This window comes from Muntiacus reevesi, chromosome 18, assembly GCF_963930625.1.
Source record: "Muntiacus reevesi chromosome 18, mMunRee1.1, whole genome shotgun sequence".
NCBI lineage: Eukaryota > Metazoa > Chordata > Mammalia > Artiodactyla > Cervidae > Muntiacus > Muntiacus reevesi.
This window is the reverse complement of record NC_089266.1, coordinates 42376876-42394799: the sequence shown is the minus strand read 5'-3', so window position 1 is coordinate 42394799 and position 17924 is coordinate 42376876. Positions and strand designations below refer to the sequence as shown.

The 17924-nt window shown below is 53.5% G+C and overlaps 1 protein-coding gene across 4 annotated transcripts; it reads left to right on the top strand.

The window, feature by feature from the left end:
• The first annotated feature begins 288 nt into the window (after positions 1-288).
• Positions 289-17761, top strand: LGALS9 (galectin 9). 4 transcript variants are annotated; one of them, XM_065909983.1, is made up of 11 exons: positions 289-378; positions 6189-6280; positions 8301-8502; positions 9362-9472; positions 10709-10804; positions 12640-12675; positions 13337-13387; positions 14057-14098; positions 14564-14652; positions 14751-14913; positions 17081-17761. In XM_065909983.1, the coding sequence occupies exons 1-11, from the start codon at positions 340-342 to the stop codon at positions 17225-17227; spliced, it is 1068 nt and encodes a 355-aa protein (XP_065766055.1). In that variant the 5' UTR covers positions 289-339; the 3' UTR covers positions 17228-17761. The 4 variants fall into 4 exon arrangements, with proteins under 4 accessions (XP_065766055.1, XP_065766053.1, XP_065766054.1 ...); XM_065909981.1 differs by lacking the exon at positions 10709-10804; XM_065909982.1 differs by lacking the exons at positions 10709-10804; positions 12640-12675.
• The last annotated feature ends 163 nt before the right edge of the window (positions 17762-17924 follow it).

The following is a 17924-nucleotide window of genomic DNA, read 5'->3' as shown; positions in this document are numbered from 1 at the left end:
ACTGTTGTCTGGACATTCAAGACACAACCACAACACCAGGGGCAGCGTCTCCTAGAAGCTCGCTGTGGTGTGTATGCACTGAGGCTCTCTGAACCTACATGAACTTCTGGGACCTATTCTGACTTGGAGCGGAGCACAGGAAAGAAGGAGCAGTGAGAACACGGGAGGAGAGAGAACACTGGGTGAGGAGCATCCGCTTCTATTCTCTGCTCTTTGTCTCCACCCATTTCCTCTTGCCCTGGGCTCCTCCCCATTGAATAACTGCCAGATTGCTTAGGTTTCTATTTCTTCATTAAGCCAGCCGGCGAAGTGGCCAGCAGCTACAGAGGTGGTGGAGACATGGCCTTTGGTGGTGCCCAGGCTTCCTACATAAACCCAGTGAGTTCCCGGGGCTGGGGGTGGCCTCAGCTGGGGGAGGGGAGGGACAGGTGTCACAGCTTCTGCAGGTGACAGGAGCTCTTGCAGGGGAATGGGGGGAGGGGGACATCCAAATGAGAACCCAAGAAAGGCAGACACACCCGCCGGCGTGATCCTGACAGAATTTCTGCTCCAAGCTCGTCTCATCCCCCTAGCCCCACTCAGGGTGGGAGCGGATGAGTAACACCAGGATTCAGTAAGCAAAGGTTTACTGAGCTTTCTCTGGGTGCCACTCCTGCTCTAGATGCTCAGCAGGGGATGAAGGGCCTACATCATAACTAGAATAGAGATTATTAATACTTTTTTTTTTTTTTTTGCACAAAGGGAGAGGTACACAGGGCTTCTGGGGAGGCTAACAACCCAACTCGGAAGCGAAGTGCACTTACCTTGAAGATGGCCTCCCTGGGTTCAGCCATGTACTAGCTGGGTGACCACAAGCATCCTAGGTGGCTCAGCGGTAAATAATCCATCTGCCAATGCAGGAGATGTGGTTTCCGTCCCTGGGTGAGGGGACGAGGAGGAAATGGCAACGCATTCCAGCATTCTTGCCTGGAAATTCCCATGGACAGAGGAGCCTGGCGGGCTACATTCCATGGGGTTGTAAGCAGTTGGACACAACTAAACCACTGAGCAGGCTCGCACATGCAAGTTGCTTTACCTCTCTGGGCCTCAATTTTGCATCCATACAATGGAGCTAATCCTCAGGTCACCGCCCAGGGCTGGGGGAAGAATTAAGTGAGGTAGCCCACTGAGAGAGCTTGAAAGGTGTCTGATTCACTGTGGAAGTGTTTAGAATTAATAGGAGTCTGGGGGTGGCAGGGAAGACCTCCTGAGGAGATGTCTGCTCCCTGAGGGGTGAGAGAGTAAGGCAGGGCAGGCCAAGGATATCTGAGAAGGACCCTCCGGGGAGTTATGGGGAAGAGGGGGCCCTGTGGGGTGCAAGGGTTGTGTTTTGTGCCCTTTGCCTCTTGTGTGGAGGCCCCATTGCAGGTGGCCTGGTTTAAACCCTGCGAGCCTTATCGTCCCCAGGTCATAAACGGAAAACAGGTTCAGAAAGGTGGAGGTCACTTGTCAAATGTCCCCAGATATTAAGTGACGAAGGAAGCAAGGGCCCACAGAGAGAGACCTGGGTGAGGAGGAAGCAGGCAGGCAGCAACCCGGGTCTCAGGAGGTTTCCATGCTCCCTGGGTCCTGGGCCTGGGCCTGGGCCTTCAGTAGGAGCCTCTCCCAACCTCAGCTGCCTGAGAGGCTGGGCAGGTGGGCTGATGGAGTCCTTCCTGGGGAGGTGTGAGGGGACAGCAGGTACTGGGGACTGCTGCTCTCCACACTCAAGCCCACCTCCCGGGGGCCCCGCTGGGCCTGCTTGCTCCAGACAGTGTCCAGTGGCCCTCAGCCCACTTTGGGGGGCTCCTGTTGGGGTTGGACGAAGCTGGGCCCCCCCAGAGGGTGCCTCCGTGGTGACCTCGGGTCAGGATGTGACACCTAGGTTTCCTTCTCCCTCAGATGGGGGACGCAGAGCCCTTTCCAGGCCCTGACGTTTTATTATTCTGAAGGCACATTTTTCCTTTCTAATCCTTGGATTCAAAAACCAAAGATATGAAATTAGAAGGAAATTCCTTCTATCGACAGCAGAGAGGCAAAACAGGGCCTCGGAGTCTGGATGAGAAAGAGGCTGGTGCAGCCCCCCAGGGGCCAGCAGCACTGTCCACCCACGTGGCCGCCTGCCTCCGGGTCACCCAGTGACCTCTAGTATCTGGGACCTCACTTCCTCCCGAGTGCAACATGAGGGTCACCCGCCCGGCCAGTCAGCTGAGTCAATGCCTCTAGGATATGCCTCAGGAGCGCCCCTATTGCTCGCCCATGCACCCCTCTGGTCTCATCTGGCCCAGCCCCCAGAGGGCCAGGAGGGCCGAGCCAGGAGTCAGGACAGAACTCACTCTTGGGTCCAGGAGGGTCAGGGCTTCACCGTGAGAAGCGGCCTGGGTGAGGGCTAAGAGCGTGGGTGCTGGGATCAAACCTGCCTCTTTCACTGCCCAGCTGTGTGACTTCGGGAAAGTTAGGCAAGCTGCTTGTTCTGTTTCCTCATCTGCAAGCACGGCCCCAATAATGACCTGCGTGGCTTCGAGGAAATGGGATGATGAGATGACAAAGACCAGGAAAGGAGGCCACCAGAAGGGTAGCAGCGCTGCCCTCTGCGGGTGAGCCCCCTGGTCAGGTGTGGCTGGGTGGCCTCTGTGACACGGGATCTCCAGGGAATTCCCACCCCTGGCCTGTAGGGCCTGGTTCCTCTTTCTGGAAGGATATGAAGAGGAGGGAAAGATCCTCAGCCTCCAGGCATGGCCAAGAGCAGAGGCCTAGTTTGGACCCAGCAGAAGGATGAAGCCATCCTGACGCAGACAGCTAACCTTGTCAGTCTTTCCAGCCAAGGACTTTCCACTTAGACTTTCACCTAATCCTCTTAAGGACACTGCCAGGCTGGCCTCGCTAGTATCTCACCTGTCTCCCTGTTCTGAGGCGGGAACTGGGGTGCAGACAGGTCATGTGACTTGGTCAGCATCAGAGCTGCCAGCTTGGGGAGTTGGGAGGCGAGTCCATGCTGTGGGGCCACAAATCCAACATAAAAATTCTTCCTCTGCGTCCTCTAGGTGCTGCTGTTTCTTGCTAAGATCACAGACACACAACACACACATGCATGGAGGGGTCCTGGGCCAGCCAGGCTTAAAGCAATACAAATTTATTCTGTTACAGTTCTGAGGTCAAAATCTAAACTCAAAGTGTCAGCAAGGCTGTTCCCTTCCGGAGGCTTCAGGGGAGAATGTTTCCTCGCCTTTCTCAGTTTCCAGAGACTGCCTGCTTCCCTTGGCTTCTGGCCCCTTCCTCCTTCTTTAAAGCCAGCAGCTTCTCGCTTCTGTTGTCACAGCTACTACTGACCCTCCTCTTCTGCCTCCCTCTTTGAGGACGCTGTGACTACATCGGGCCCATGCAGATAATCTACAATAACTTATCTCAAGATCCTTAACCTAATCACATCTGCATAACCCTCCTTTGCTGTATAAAGTAGTATATTCACAACTTCCAGGAATTAGCATGTAGACATTGTTGGTAGAGCAGACGGACAGGTGATAATTATTCAGCCCACCCTACCCTCCTTGGAGTCAACCAAGATCCAGATCCCCTGGAGAAGGGAATGGCAACCCATTCCAGTAATCTTGCCTGGTAAATCCCACGGACAGAGGAGCCTGGTGGGCTGCTGTCTATGGGGTTGCACAGAGTCGGACACGACTGAAGCGACTTTGCAGCAGCATCCATTTTTGAATAATCCATGTGGCATCATTCTATATCAATTCTCAAAGAGTTCCCTCCTTCCTCTTCTTTTTTTATGAAGTCTCCATACAGTCCATTGTATGGAAACACCAAATTAATTTAACTATTTTCTTCCTAGTGGACTTTTTGGGCTTGCTTTTGATTCTTTACAATTATAATGCAGCTATGAATAATCTTGTCTTTAGGACTATACTCAATTTGAAATAATCTTGTGTTTCAGAATTTGAGGATGCCATTGAAGACATTAAAAATCTCACAAAGCTTTTTGGGGGAATCATTTCCTAAGATTCTTTACTGTCTGAGCCATGGATGGCGTCCTTGGTGGCTCAGGAGTTAAAGAATCTGCCTGCCATGCAGGAGACTCAGGCTCAACCCCTGGGTCAGAAAGATCCCCTGGAGAAGGGAATGGCAACCCACTCCAGTATTCCTGCCTGGAAAATCCTATGGACAGAGGAGCCTGGCACTATAGTCTATGGGATCGCAAAAAGTTGGGCATGACTGAGCAACTAACACACACACACACACACACACACACACACACACACATTTCCTAAGATTAACTGTACTGCCCGCCCCCATTACCCACACAGGAATTCCTCCATCCTGCCTTCCTTCTGTGCCCTGAGGACCTCATCCCATCACACTGTGCTTTCAGTTCTTTATACCTTTGTGTGAATATGCTTGAGGGAGGCGCCCATGCTGCCAGAAGGATATATTTTAAGCCTTGTCTTTCATGATGGTATGAAAGGCACTTAAGAGGCTTCAATCAACAAATAAGGGGATTCTTCAGGAAAGTCCTCCATGGTGGTCAGCCTAACTGGGTCAGGCTGATCCTACTCCAAAATCACTGACATGGACAGAGAACAGAAGGAACTCAGACATGCAGAGATGTTGTGATTTGCTTAACGTCACCAAAGTATTTAATGGCAGAGTTCAGACCTGACCTGGGGTGCCGCAAAAAAACACCTCTGCCCAAGGTCCATGGAGAACACAGTCTGTCTGAACAGGATCCTGGCATCACTGGTTATCTCCCAGGGATAACTGTGCACACCAGTCTCAGAGGGGCTTCCCTGGGTTCTGAGTGGTTGTACGACTCAAGGACACAGGGTAGGACTGAATTGGGCTGTTGAGTGTTTTCTGTTTGGCCAGCACAGGGATTACTTTAATTTGCTGCCAAAGAAAATATGTAATGTGGAGAGAACAGTATCATAAACACCACACACCCATCCCTCAGTTTCAACTCTTGACCTCTCTGCTTCTCCTCTACCCAAGCCTCCTTCCTTTTCCACCCCTGGATTGTTTTGAAGCTAATCTAGATATATCATCTCATTGCAAACATTCATTATGTGTTCCTATCACAAAAAAACTCTTCTACAATCCTTTTTTGAGTTTTGCCCCAGAAAGTAGAAAGCTTTACAGAGAAATAAAAATCCACATTTCTGTCTCCTAATAAGTTGGAAGTTCTGTCCACACTGGCCTGGAAGGCAATCACGGGTTACAGTTGAGTGGACACTGCTCTTTAGATAAGGAAGATGATGCCTACTTTGCTGCAGTCCCCAGCACTCCCGACTGTCCCATACCCGGTCAGCTCAAATACATAAATCACCTGCCTCATTCCTGTCAGCATTGCATGTGTGTGTGTGTGTGTGTTCCTCCTTTTTTTAAAAAAAATAGTTTCTATATTTTTATTTTCTATTGGAGTATAGTTGATTAACACTATTATGTTAGTTTCAGATGTACAGCAAAGTGATTCGTTATACATATACATGTATCTATTCTTTTCCAAATTCTTTTCCCATTTAGGTTGCTCCATATCATTGAGCAGAGTTACCTATGCTATACAGTAGGTCTTTGCTGATTATCCATTTTAAATAAGCATTTAATTTTGGTAGGGAATTGACTTAAAGGAGAAGGTAGACAAGGCTTCGACAGCTTGAAAAACGTGAAAATTGACTAGAAGACTGTACGGTGTGTAAGGCAATTTGTAGAATCCCATTAGGCATTTGGAAGGAAGCCTCGAAGGTTGAAATGTAACCAATTTAGGAATTTTTCTCAGAGACCAAGGTGGAAGTGGTGGGGGGTGGGGGTGGGGCAAGCAGTAGAGAGACAGCCTACTACATTACATGATGGAATCTTCCACAGACTTTCTCATTCAATCATGAATCTCACCCTAAAAGTGGGGTTTATCCCTATATCACCAATGAGGAAACTGAGGCAAAGGGAAGTTAAGTAAGCTTCCCAAGACCACTCAGGTTAACAAACAGCAGATCAGGATTCAAGCCTGGAGGATGCCTGGCTCTAAAATGAAGCCTCTTCACCAGAACCATGGATCCTTTATTTATTTGTTTTATTAAAACCTTTTTATGTCTGCACTGGGTTGTGTGCGGGCTTTCTCTAGTGTGGAGAGAAGGAAGCAGGAGACACTGACCACCATCTCCTCCCCGCAGGTGGTCCCCTTCACTGGGATGATCCAAGGGGGTCTCCAGGATGGACACAAGATCACCGTCATTGGGGCCGTTCTTCCCTCAGGCGGGAACAGGTACCGGCAAGCATCTCTCTCAGCCTCACCCCTGAGTGAACCACGATTCTGTCAGCTCAGGAGGGTCCACCCAGCTTCCTCCAAGCGTCCGCACCTGGCTTCGGGGATGGGAAGGGCTTGGCCCTGCCAACAACGCATGAGACCCCGGGCACCTGCGGATAGCATCCAGGGCACCATTAAGCAGACTCCCCAGAGACAGGGGGGGATGGAGGCTCACGGTTAGGGAGGGAAGCAGGCCAGCCAAGAGGCGGAGTTCTGGGACTGAACCTCGTACACAATGACCCAGAGCTGCAGATACGTCAGCTTCCTCCGTTTCCTACAGTCACTTGCATCTACTTCAGAACCCTCATGTGGGCTGATGTGGAAATATTTAAACTTGCCTTCAAGGTTGCAGTTTGGTCTCTCAGTTTCAAGGTCGTTACTGCTAAAGCCAATTCAAAATATAAATATCTCAGCTCTGTTTCCCATCCTCCTCCTTCCCGAGGTGGGCTGTCTAGGAACAGACAAGAGCTTGCACAAATTCTCAGAGGCGGGAGGGTCATCAGTTGCTCAAGCAGCACTGACTGACCCCTGCCGAGGGCTGGGTGACCCAGAGGCCTACAACCTGTGCCCGTGTGGGTGGGGTCCAGGTGGGCTGCACCCTGAGATCCACAGTGTACACCGAGGCCCCTCTGGACACGTGACCTCTCTCAGAAGCCTCTAGATGACTTCCTCCCCTGCCCGGGGACACACTCATACTGACCATGGGGCTCTGAGAGTCCACAGTGCCCCCAGGGGCCTCAGAGGGAAGTCAGACACTCGGTTTCCCAGAAACTGTCCCAGCAGGGGAATCGGGAACCCTGTCTCTGAACTCCCACCCCTCTCTACCCCCCTCCCTGTGCCGACACTTCCTCCCAGCACAGCAGGGCTTTCTACTCCACTCTGTCTAATAGAGCCTGTCTCTACCTCCGAGGGTCCCCCTTCGGATGGGAGCTGCTGTTCTCTCCTTCCCTGGGGCAGAGTTTTCAAAGAAACACAGCCATGAAGCTGGAGGGTGGCAAAGGGAAAATTACACCCAGATATTTCAGAAGCACTATTCTTCACTTTAAAAGGAACAGGGACTTCGATTTTCTAATTCTCGAATCACTTGGGACATCGTTTCCTTTTGGTGTTCCCGGAGGGAGCACCTGGGGCTCAGGTCCCAGCCAGTTCTGTTAGTCTTGCTGGCTGAGAGCTCACCAAGCACCTTAGTGCTGAGGACAACATCCCGAACTCACCCCCATAACTGATAAGCTCATGGGTTCTCAGGGTTTCCCTGGACGGCAGGTGGGCACCACTCCACGCTTCCACTGCAGGGGGCAAGGGTTCCTTCCTTAGCTGAGGAACTAAGATCCTGCAGGCCACGCTGCACAGCCCAAACAAACAACGAACAAACCAAAAATGGGCCCTGCAGATAGAATGTCCGCTGAGGGCCGCCCATGGGTGCGCCGCAGCGCCAGGCTCTGCAGGGATGATGTGGGAGCGAGGCGCGCTCTCTGACTGCTGTGTGTTAGTTGGGGAGACCAGAGTGACTCTGAGAAGCAGGCTGTGAACCTCACTGGTTCTGAGTTCGGGCACGGTGGTGGGACAGACTTCTTGCTGGAAGAACCTCAGACTGGAACTTGGTTTGGGGACATGCAAGAATTCCATCTGGGAAAAGTCAGAAGAAACACTGACTGCACTCCCTTCATGAGCCAGGCCCCGTGGAAGCTCCTTTTTTATTTTAGCCCTCACCTTAGAGTCATGGCTGTACCCAGAAGAAGTTGGGAAGGTGAGGAGAGATGGGAGCAAAGAATCACCTACTTGGCATCCCCGGGCCGCCTTGGTCATCATCCGCGAAGGAAGGCAGTCACCCGCTTTCTGGGGTGGGGCAGCTTGAGTAGTGTGGTCTAGGTCATCGCAAGTGACAAACAGGGCACTGTCAGGGGTCAGGGCCCAGGTGTGTTCCCACCCTTGAGAGTAAACCAGAACACCATGCGCTGCCTGATTTCCCTCCATCTAGGTTTGCTGTGAACTTTCAGACCGGCTATAATGACAATGACATCGCCTTCCACTTCAATCCACGGTTTGAAGAGGGTGGGTATGTGGTCTGCAACACGAAGCAGAGAGGAAGCTGGGGGCCGGAGGAGAGGAAGATGCAGATTCCCTTCCAGAGGGGGAGTTCGTTTGAGCTCTGCTTCCACGTACACAGCTCGGAGTTCAAGGTGAGTTAGAACTCTCCTCTCGTCCCTTCAGCTGCCTGTCCCCTGGCTCAATCAGGCGCCATGTATGGTCTTAAAATAGTCACGTGAGCAACACCTTTGCACAGAGAAGAGGATCATTTCCTTGTAAGGCTGCAGTCCCCTTACACATCTTCACCTGCATCTACAAGTGTACCTGTTGCTTCTTTCACTCCAGAAATAAGCACTAGAGAAGTCACCACGGTGCTTTTTGGCCTCCTGGTGTCTTTACAGCCCAAGTTATTTCTAATTCTCTGTTGTACCCCTTCTTCCACTCCAGGCCCCTGGGAACATTTCTTTTCCTGTTACCTTGTTGCTGCCTTTATCCAGGTGTTATTAATGACTTGGTTTTGCAGGACACTGCACATTGCTTTTGCAAGCAGAGCAGTGTCTCTGGGCTCGGGAAGCAGGCGGGGGTGAGGGTGCGTCCATCTGTGTCTGTGCTTCTCTGTGTGAACACAAATGTCGCCACCCCCTTGTCATGTAACCTGATGTCCCCTCTCCTCTGCTCCCCACCAACATTTGTATGTATATTTCAATATGCATGTTTCAATAATGCCCCAGGTGAGCTATGATTAGAAAGACAAACCTACTGCAAAAAAATCAGCCAGAAGAATGAAAAAGCAATGACTAGAGCCAGACAGAGATAGTGTTTGGATGCCCTTTGGGTCCCAAGCATGTTCCTGTGACTGGCACATCTCTGAAGGCTGATGCCCAGATCTACAGGGAATAAATGTGAAAACTAGATGCAGGTCTCAACTTCTAGAAGCAGGGGTCCCAGAGGCTCAGGTGTGCTCCCACTTGGCTGGGGTCCCCCTCCTGCCACTTGCACGTCTCTCGGCAGGTGACTGTGAACGGGAACCTCTTCACGCAGTATGCCCACCGCGTGCCCTTCCACCGCGTCGACACCATCTGCATCACGGGCATCGTGAAGCTGTCCTCCATCAGCTTCCAGGTCAGACTGTCCACCCGGCACTCGCCACCAGGGGCTGGGTGTGGGGCCTAGTTCACTGTGCCTGGGTCCTGCTGTGTGGACCGAAAGTGCTGGCCGGTTTCCTTTGCAGGCGACTCTGGGGACACGCCCCTGGCTCCCTTCCCCTCCTTCTTGTATCGCTGTCTCTATCTTGGACACTCGCTCAGTCTTCTGGACTCAGATGCCACTCTTCTCTGTTACTTTCTATCCCCACTCTGCTTAGGAGGCTGTGTGGTGGTAGAAAGAACCCAGGCTTGGGAATCAAACTGAATCCAGCTCAAATCCCCAGCTCTGCCCTTCTCATCGGTTGCGGGATCTTAGACATGTGACTTCACCTCTCCCAGCCTCAGTTTCCTCAGCTGTGGAAGGAGCAGGGTCTGCTGCCCCATGGGTCGCTCAGTCAGCTCAATGAGGTCACACCCATCGAGGGCACAGGACAGCCTGCTGGGCCACTCCCAGGCCTATTTGATCTTCTCTGCATTTTGAAATTTTTAACATGTAACCAACATCTAAAAGGTCAGGAGCAGTTTTTTACAAGATGAAAGAGTTCTGGAGTTGGATGGTGGGGATGGTTGCACAACTGCGGAAGTCACCCTAACACCGCTGATCCACACACTTAAAGAGTAGTTAAGATGGTCTGTTCTATGGGATGTGCATTCTGCCACAGTAGCAGAAAAGAGATCTGGTAATAGCACATGGAAATCTGGATTTCTGTTTTTGTGTGAAAACTGGGAAGACTGGGGTTCAATGGGCCCGTGTCTGTAAGGGCCTTGGGCTCCTCACTGGGAGCTGCTGTCACCACTATGGTGTCTGTGCATGCACCTTGAGCCGGGGAAGGAACGCAGCAGGCCCTCCACAAGTACAGGGGCCTCTTCTTTGGTCTTCATCTTCCATATTCCTTCCCTCCTTAACTCTCTCCCACAGGGGTGGAGGAGAGAGGAGAGAAAAGTAGAGATGGAGAGAGAGATGGAGGTGGGGAGAGACAGAGGTAGAGAGAGAGATGGAGGTAAAGAGACATGGAGAGAGGGATGGAGGTGGAGAGAGCACTGACCAGCCTGCTGTCACTCACTGCAGCCCAACCTTCCCTCTGCCTGTCCTGCGCATCCCTCACTCCCCCACCTGCCTGGTTCTCTCCTCCCTGCCTGGCCCCTGCTTTTCCACTCTTCCTTGGCTCCACTAACGCTTCTCTTCACCCCATGGCGCCTTTTGTTTTAACAGAACATCCGCGCAGCTCCCAAGCAGCCCGCCTGCTCCATGGTGCAGTTCTCCCCGGCTGCCTGTTTCCCACCCAGGCCCAGGGGGCGCAAATCAAAAGTGAGTTTAACAGGCCTGGGGAGGCTGAGCCGTCAGCACGAAGGACAGAGTGTCTGAGGCTGGTCCAGTCAGCAGGCCAGCCAGGGTCTCCAGGCCCCGGTATGCCCAAAGCTCCATCCATAACCCCCAGCCCAGAGCTGGGGACCTGGGAGTTGTCCTCAGCTCTTCCTTCTGTCATTATCTCTCCAGGGCACCAGCGCCTCTCCTCCCAAAGCCACTGGCTCCGTCCAGACCATCTGCCCCCTCACCACCAGACCATGGCCTGCTTCTCCACCCCCACACACCCACCCACCACCACTGTTTGTTCCCACGCACAAATCCGATTGCATCTTCTCCTTGCTTTAAAGCCCTAAAGGCCCCAAGTCCTTCTAGAGAAAGCCCAGATTCCCCAGCGGAATCTGCAGAATCCTCCCCAGGCTTGCCCCAGCCTCCCTGCCAGCCTCACCCATGAAGCTCACGCGGCCTCCACTACTCACAAGGGGCAGTCTCGGGCCACCATACTTTCGGCACGTGCCACCCCTGTGCTGAAAGCATTCACCCCCAGCCAACCCTGAATGGCTCTTCGAAGCTCTCCTTAAGTGTGGCTCTTGTGGAGCACCGTCCCTGATTGGTGGATCACTGGATGCCCCTGCATCCCTACAGACTCTCGATAACTCTGTGCCACGTCAGACATCACGTCCTGCTATAATTGTGCTTATGTATGTCTCTCCATCACTCCCCTCCCCTGCTTCCCTACACCCACTGGGCCCTCTGTGGGCTCGGGCTATAGCTGGTTCAGTCGTGTATCCCAGCATTTTCCCTAGCACCTGGCATGCAGTAGGGACTCAGTTAATGAATGTGGAATAGGTTTGCAAGAGGAACAGTCTGCTGGGTGAAGGCAGGGTCTCAGACAGGAAGGGGAGCAGGGCCTGCCCTTTCCTCGGCCACTTGAGGGGAGAGGGGTCTCTCTACACAGCCCTTCCCACGCCCATCACGGAGCAGCCAGGATACCTGCTTGCTGCCGTGTGGACCCAGGACTGGTAGAGATCCAGGGAGCCTTTGCAGGGCAGCCCGACTCTGGCCCTGGCCTGGGGAGGATGGGGCGTGATGGATACTTTCAGAAGAACTGGGTACCATTTTGGATTTGATCTCTTGTTATCTGGGTGAGCTTGGGCAAGTTGCCTAATTTTTTTGAGAACTGGTTGCCTCATCAGCAAAACAGGAAGTAAGGATGCCTCTCTCATTTGTAAAGCCTTGAAGCCAGAGCCTGGCACACAAGAAATCTCTAGCCAATGTGCGTGTTCACCATATGGGTGAATTAGGGCACCGGGAATGATGCTTTTGTCTCAGGGAGCTAAAGGAAGCGAAATGGTCTGTATCAGATATGGCCTCCTCTCCTTCTGAGGGCTTCCCTGGTGGCTCAGAGGATAAAGAATCTGCCTGCAATGCAGGAGACTCGGGCTCAATCCCTGAGTCGGGAGGATCTCCTGGAGAAGGGCATGGCAACCCACTCCAGTATTCTTGCCTGGAGAATCCCATGGAAAGAAGAACCTGGCGGGCTACTGTCCATGGGGTCACAAAGAATCAGAAACATCTGAGTGACTAACATTTTCACTTTCCCCTTCTGAAGGAGCCAATGGGAAAGTTTCCCCTCCTCCACGTCCAAGCCCTCCCTGACACTGTTGCATAACCACAGTGTATCCTGGTGGGGGAGGGTGAGAATCTGGGTGCCCAGAAGGCTCAGAGAGGCTTGCTTGGCAGCAGGAAGGCAGCATTTCTTACCACAGCTCTCGCCGTCATCTTATCCTCACGCGGCACCAATGTTAACCACCATTTTCGTTTCTCATCCCCTTCAGCCTCCAGGGAGCTGGCCAGCCAACTCGGCTCCCATTGTAAGTCCCCTGCTCTCTCTTTAGATGCTCTTCACTTTGTTTCTTCCTGTGGGTTAAAAGAGAGCTTCCCAGGTGGCCCAGAAGGTAAAGAATCATCCTCCAATGCAGGAGACCCGGGTTCAGTCCCTGGGTGGTAGTTTAAAAGGAGGAAGCAGAGCCAAACACCAGGCTTCTCCCACTGGAACGTGGAGCCCCCAAGGTCAGAGCCCAGGACCGTCTGCCCGGCTGTGGTGGTAACAGTGGGAGGGTCTGGGGTGCGGGGGAAGGTGGCTGGCCCTGATGAATTGGGAAGCAGCCCCGAGGGCCGCTAGTTCGCTCAGGCCCCTGCAGTCTGTGGGTAGCCGCAGGACACCAAAGCCCCGCTTCCACTTCTTCCTTCTGCAAAGTGAGGCTATGCTGGAGTGATTCCCCTAAGAAAGAGAGGCCACACGCCACAAATGCAGCCATATTTCTTCTCAGAAGAAACCTTTGCCCCTGTCTCATCCCCTTAAGAGAAGAAATATCTCTACCCATCAATTTGGAGGTACCTTCTGGCTGGTTACAAGCTCAAGATGAAACTCTCCTAAGAGGAGGGAATTAAGTGTTAAGGGCCACCTCTGGGGGCAGGTGGTGGTCTTCGCACAGGTGAGAGCTGGTTAAAAACGTGGTTTCTTCCTTTCAGACTCAGACCGTCGTCCACACCATACACAGCACCCCTGGACAGATGTTCCCTGTAAGTCTGAACACTCTGGTCAGCTCACAGCCCCACTCCATGCCCATTTACCAAAGGCTGAATTCTCTAGGTCCAGGGTCAGGAAGAAAGCAGTTTAGCAAGGAGGGTGGGGACATTTGGGGCTGAGGCCCTTCGCTCAGGGGACATGCACATAAAACTCTCCTTAGAGATGGCAGATTCTGGATCAGGCTGGATTTATCCAGCTAGCAAGAAATGGATCCCCTAGGGGCCGGCAGGAAAACCGGTCCTTCTGTCACTGGGGTGGAGGGTGGAGGGTGGAGGTGGCGCGCAGTGCTCCCAGTAGCGGGATACAAGACCCTGCATCCAGAGGACGAGTCCCTGGGATGCCTGTCACTGCTGATCACGGACGTAGGATGCTTCTCCGCCACCGCCTCCTGCCGGGACACGCACACAGGGACCCGGAGTCAGCGGGACTGTCCTTGGAGGGGCTGAGGGGCAGGTGACCATGATGGGATCCAGGAACACGACAGGAAGTCCCACCAAGGCTGACATGGGGAGGAAAGTGGCTGGGAAAACCCAAGGGCTGAAACCTTTACTGCTTCCATCTCCTGCTGGAGCATCCGCTCTAGAACATGCGGTCTCACGAGAATGTGCGCGTACGCGAGCGTGCGCACTCCCGCCCTGACGCTCTCAATCTCGTTTGCACAGAATCCCGTGATCCCACCCGTGGTGTACCCCAACCCGGTTTACGTAAGTGCTTTCTCGGGGAGGAGGGGAGGTCTGGTTTGTGCTGTGCAGGGTTGGGGGGAGGGGGAGGGCGCAGCTTACAAAATTAAAAGCAGTGCCTTAGTAAACCGAAGTTCTGGAAACTTCCGAGTAACTTAGACTTACAAAAGGAACTTTCACCTTTAAAATCGTCCCTTCACCCTGAGCATATCATACAGCCTCCCCTTCTCAGCCTAAGCATCCTTTGCATCCAACCAAAGCTCTTTTCCTGAAGGTAAATGTCCATTAATTTGCGGAATGCTGGAAAGGTTTTCTTTGCCATTTACTGAACCAAGTAAAGATACCATGGAGTTCTTTCTTGAAGACACTCACAGACACAGCAAACGGTGGGCTGACAGTCCAGATGCATAGAAATTGGCACAAAGGTCCCCCTAGGGGGGCAGCTGCTCTGGCTGCTGCTGGCTGACCTGCCCCACCCCCTTCCCACAGCAACTACCATTCTTCACCTCCATCCTGGGTGGGCTGTACCCCTCCAAGAGCATCCTGGTGTCAGGCGCCATCCTGCCCAGTGCTCAGAGGTAAGCCAGGGCTCCCGGGGAGAAGAGACACCCCAAGGGCATTCTGGCCACCCCTCTGCCTCGGGGCAGAGAGTCCATGGGAGTGGCCCGCCCCCCAGGTTCTACATCAACCTGCGCTCGGGGAGTGACATCGCCTTCCACCTGAACCCCCGCTTCAACGAGAACGCGGTGGTCCGCAACACGCAGATCAACGGCTCCTGGGGGCCTGAGGAGCGAAGCCTGCCGCGAGGGATGCCCTTCTTCCGAGGCCAGAGCTTCTCGGTGAGATGTCGCCACCTGGAGCTCGAACGGGCTCTCAAGGGGCAAATGGAGGAGCGGGTGGAGGGCATCTGGGGGCACATTGATCCAGACAAGAGCTGATGCCTCTAGCCTGAGGCCTGGCCTCAGAAGAAGAGAAAGTGTTCACCAAATGACTGCTGTTATCATTTTACTGTTACTGCCCTGCATAAGGCAGGGGGCAGGTACTATCAGCTGTTACAGATAAGGAAACTAATTCACAAGTGTAGGTTACCTGCTAAGGTCACACAGTCAATCAGTGCGGGATGGGAGGTGTCATTCATTCATTCACTCATTCAACAGTCATTTATCAGCTGTTTCATCCAGGCCCACTTTGAGCAGGAAGTACGCTAGGTGCTGGGAGGAGCTGTGATGCCAGCGGTCTAGGTCCTGACCCCACGGAGTTTACAGTCGAGGTGGGAGGTGAAAGAAGGACAGATCACTGTGGAATAGCAGTGGGTTCCACACGGAGAGCAAAGTAGGATAGGGAACAAGTGAGCCCCAGCGTCATGTGGCCTTAGGTGGGGGAGGCCTCAGAGGAGGCCACAGTGCATGTGGGACCTCAGCGGTGGGGGGAGCTCAGCTTGGAAAGATTAGGGGCAGCAGAGGGAAGGGTCATGGGCACGGCCCATAGGAAGCAGGGAGGACAGGGAGGTGGGGGGGCGCGGAATTCTGGAGGCTGGGATGACACAGAGCTAGATTCTCAACCCTGACTACACACTCAGATCACCTGAGAGCTTGAAAAAGAAAAATCAATGCCTGGCCCCACTGCAGGCCCATGAGGGGGTGAGCCTGGGCACCTGTATTTTTTTTTTTAATTTACTTTTGGGTGCACTGGGTCTTCATTGCCGTGCGTGGGCTTTCTCTAGTTGCGGCAAGTCGGGTCTTCGCTCTAGCCGCAATGCACGGGCTGCTCGTTGCACTGGCTTCTCTTGTTGCAGCTGTGGGCTCAGTAGTTGTGGCACCTGGGCTTAGTTGCTCTGTGACACGTGGAATCTTTTCAGACCAGGGACCAGATTGGGGTCCCCTGCATTGGCAGGCGGATTCTTAACCACTGGCTCACCAGGGAAGCCCCATCTGGGCTTTTAAATATGCCCTAATACTCCTCCCAGAGTTGAAAATGACCAATAGAGGGCCTTCTGGGCCATAGCAAAGGAGGTTGGATTTTAGTACCAGGTGTTGGTGTATTGCAAGCCAGAAAGCAGTACACTTTGATAGCTGTGTGACCTTAGGCAAGTGACCTAACTGCTCTGTGCCTCAATTTCCTTATCTAAAATATGGGACTACAAGTAACACCGATCTCCTGGAGAAGCAAGAAGGCAGTGAGATCGTGTTTGTGACACGCTTAGCACAGTGCCTGCTGGGCAGGGACCCCTCTGCTGGTGTTAGTGTGCAGTGGGCACGGTGATAGTTTCACAGAAGTGCCGCCGCTGCCTCTTGGAGGATGTTGGAAAGGAAAAGACAGATTAAGGGGCTGCCGCAGCAGGAACCCAAGCACTGACCATGCCTGTGTGCTGGGTCCTAGGGGTATGGATGACAGAGGCCAGGTCTAAGGGGGTATCTGACTTGACTCGATGGGGGTCAGGAGGTGGGGAGCTTCCCCAATAGCTCTGCAGGTAAAGAATCTGCCTGCCAATGCAGGAGACATAGGAGACGTGGGTTCGATCCCTGGGTTGGGAAGATTCCCCTGGAGAAGGAAATGGTGACCCACTCCAGAAGTCTTGCCTGGTGAATCCCATGGACTGAGGAGCCTGGCGGGCTCAAGTCCAAAGGGTCGCAAAGAATCAGACACGACTGAGCGACTATGAACGCACAGGAGGTGTGGGAAGGCTGGGAAGGCTGGTTGGAGGGAGGAGGGTGAATCCTGAAGAGGGATTAGCATTGATCAATGTGGACAAGGTGTGCAGAGCGGGGAGCAACGACATTCTGGGTGGGGGTGCAAGGCGGGGAACAGAATGTGTAAAAGGTGCTGGGAAGGAGAGAGCGAGGCATGTTTGGGCACGAGTGAATCCTTCGGTGTGGCTCCAATGCAGGTGTGGGTCTTGCTTGACTGAAGTTTGGGGAAGGTGGGAAGGAGGGAGGGAGACTAGCCTGCCTTCCGCTTGAGGACTGCCCAGGTGGGGTGCAAATGCCGGGGGGCCTGTCTGTGCAGGTGTGGATCATGTGTGAAAGCCACTGCCTCAAGGTGGCCGTGGATGGTCAGCACCTGTTTGAATACCACCACCGCCTGAAGAACCTGCCCGCCATCAACAACCTGGAGGTGGGGGGCGACATCCAGCTGACCCACGTGCAGACATAGACCAGCCCCGCCCTGTGTTGCTGTCTGGATCTGCTCACCACCCACATCGTCCCTGCCCCGGCTCCAGCCCCAGCCCGCCCAGGATCTGGGGGCTTTGCTGGAGAGACCACCACCTTGACTGGCTCTGTTCCTGGCTGCAGCCAGCGCTGAGCGGAGAGGGCCGCTGGCCAGGACTGGGCAGCACCCAGATCCTGCAGAAGACGGGTGGTCCACAGGCAGAAGGGCCTGTTCAGTTCCCGTGGCAGAAAGGGAGGGTCCTGGCCTTCCCAGGCTCCGGGCCTGCAGCCCCACCTGCCTCGAAACCACATTCCCATCCCCCGTTCAAGTTCACCTAGTCCGAGTACCAGCTGTCACTCCGCGTGGGAAGCAGTATCCTCGACCCCTCCCCTTTCTCCAACCTTGACCCCGTCCCCGCTCTGTTAAATCTACCCTGCCGACACCCCTCTGGCCCCCACTAATGGACCGGAACCTTCTCAGCAGGGGGCTGTCCCTTTTCCCAGTGTCCTTCGAATAAAGAAAGAAAGAAAAAGACTTGTTGGTACATGTGCATGGAATAGTTGTGGTTTATTAAATTAATCTGGAGACATTTTGTTGTCTCCGGAATTGGGAAGATCCTGGCTGAGGGAAGGAAGAGGAGAGATCACTGGCTCACTTTGACCAGGGGGCTTCCTGACATTGGAGCCTGCTCCCAGCGGGT

Bases quoted from the DNA above. Each gene is read 5' to 3' on its own strand.
- LGALS9 (XM_065909983.1), top strand. From the start codon at position 340: ATGGCCTTTGGTGGTGCCCAGGCTTCCTACATAAACCCA. The intron at 13,388-14,056 runs GTAAGTCTGAAC...TCGTTTGCACAG, and splicing joins CCCCTGGACAGATGTTCCCT to AATCCCGTGATCCCACCCGT. The intron at 14,099-14,563 runs GTAAGTGCTTTC...CCCTTCCCACAG, and splicing joins TGTACCCCAACCCGGTTTAC to CAACTACCATTCTTCACCTC.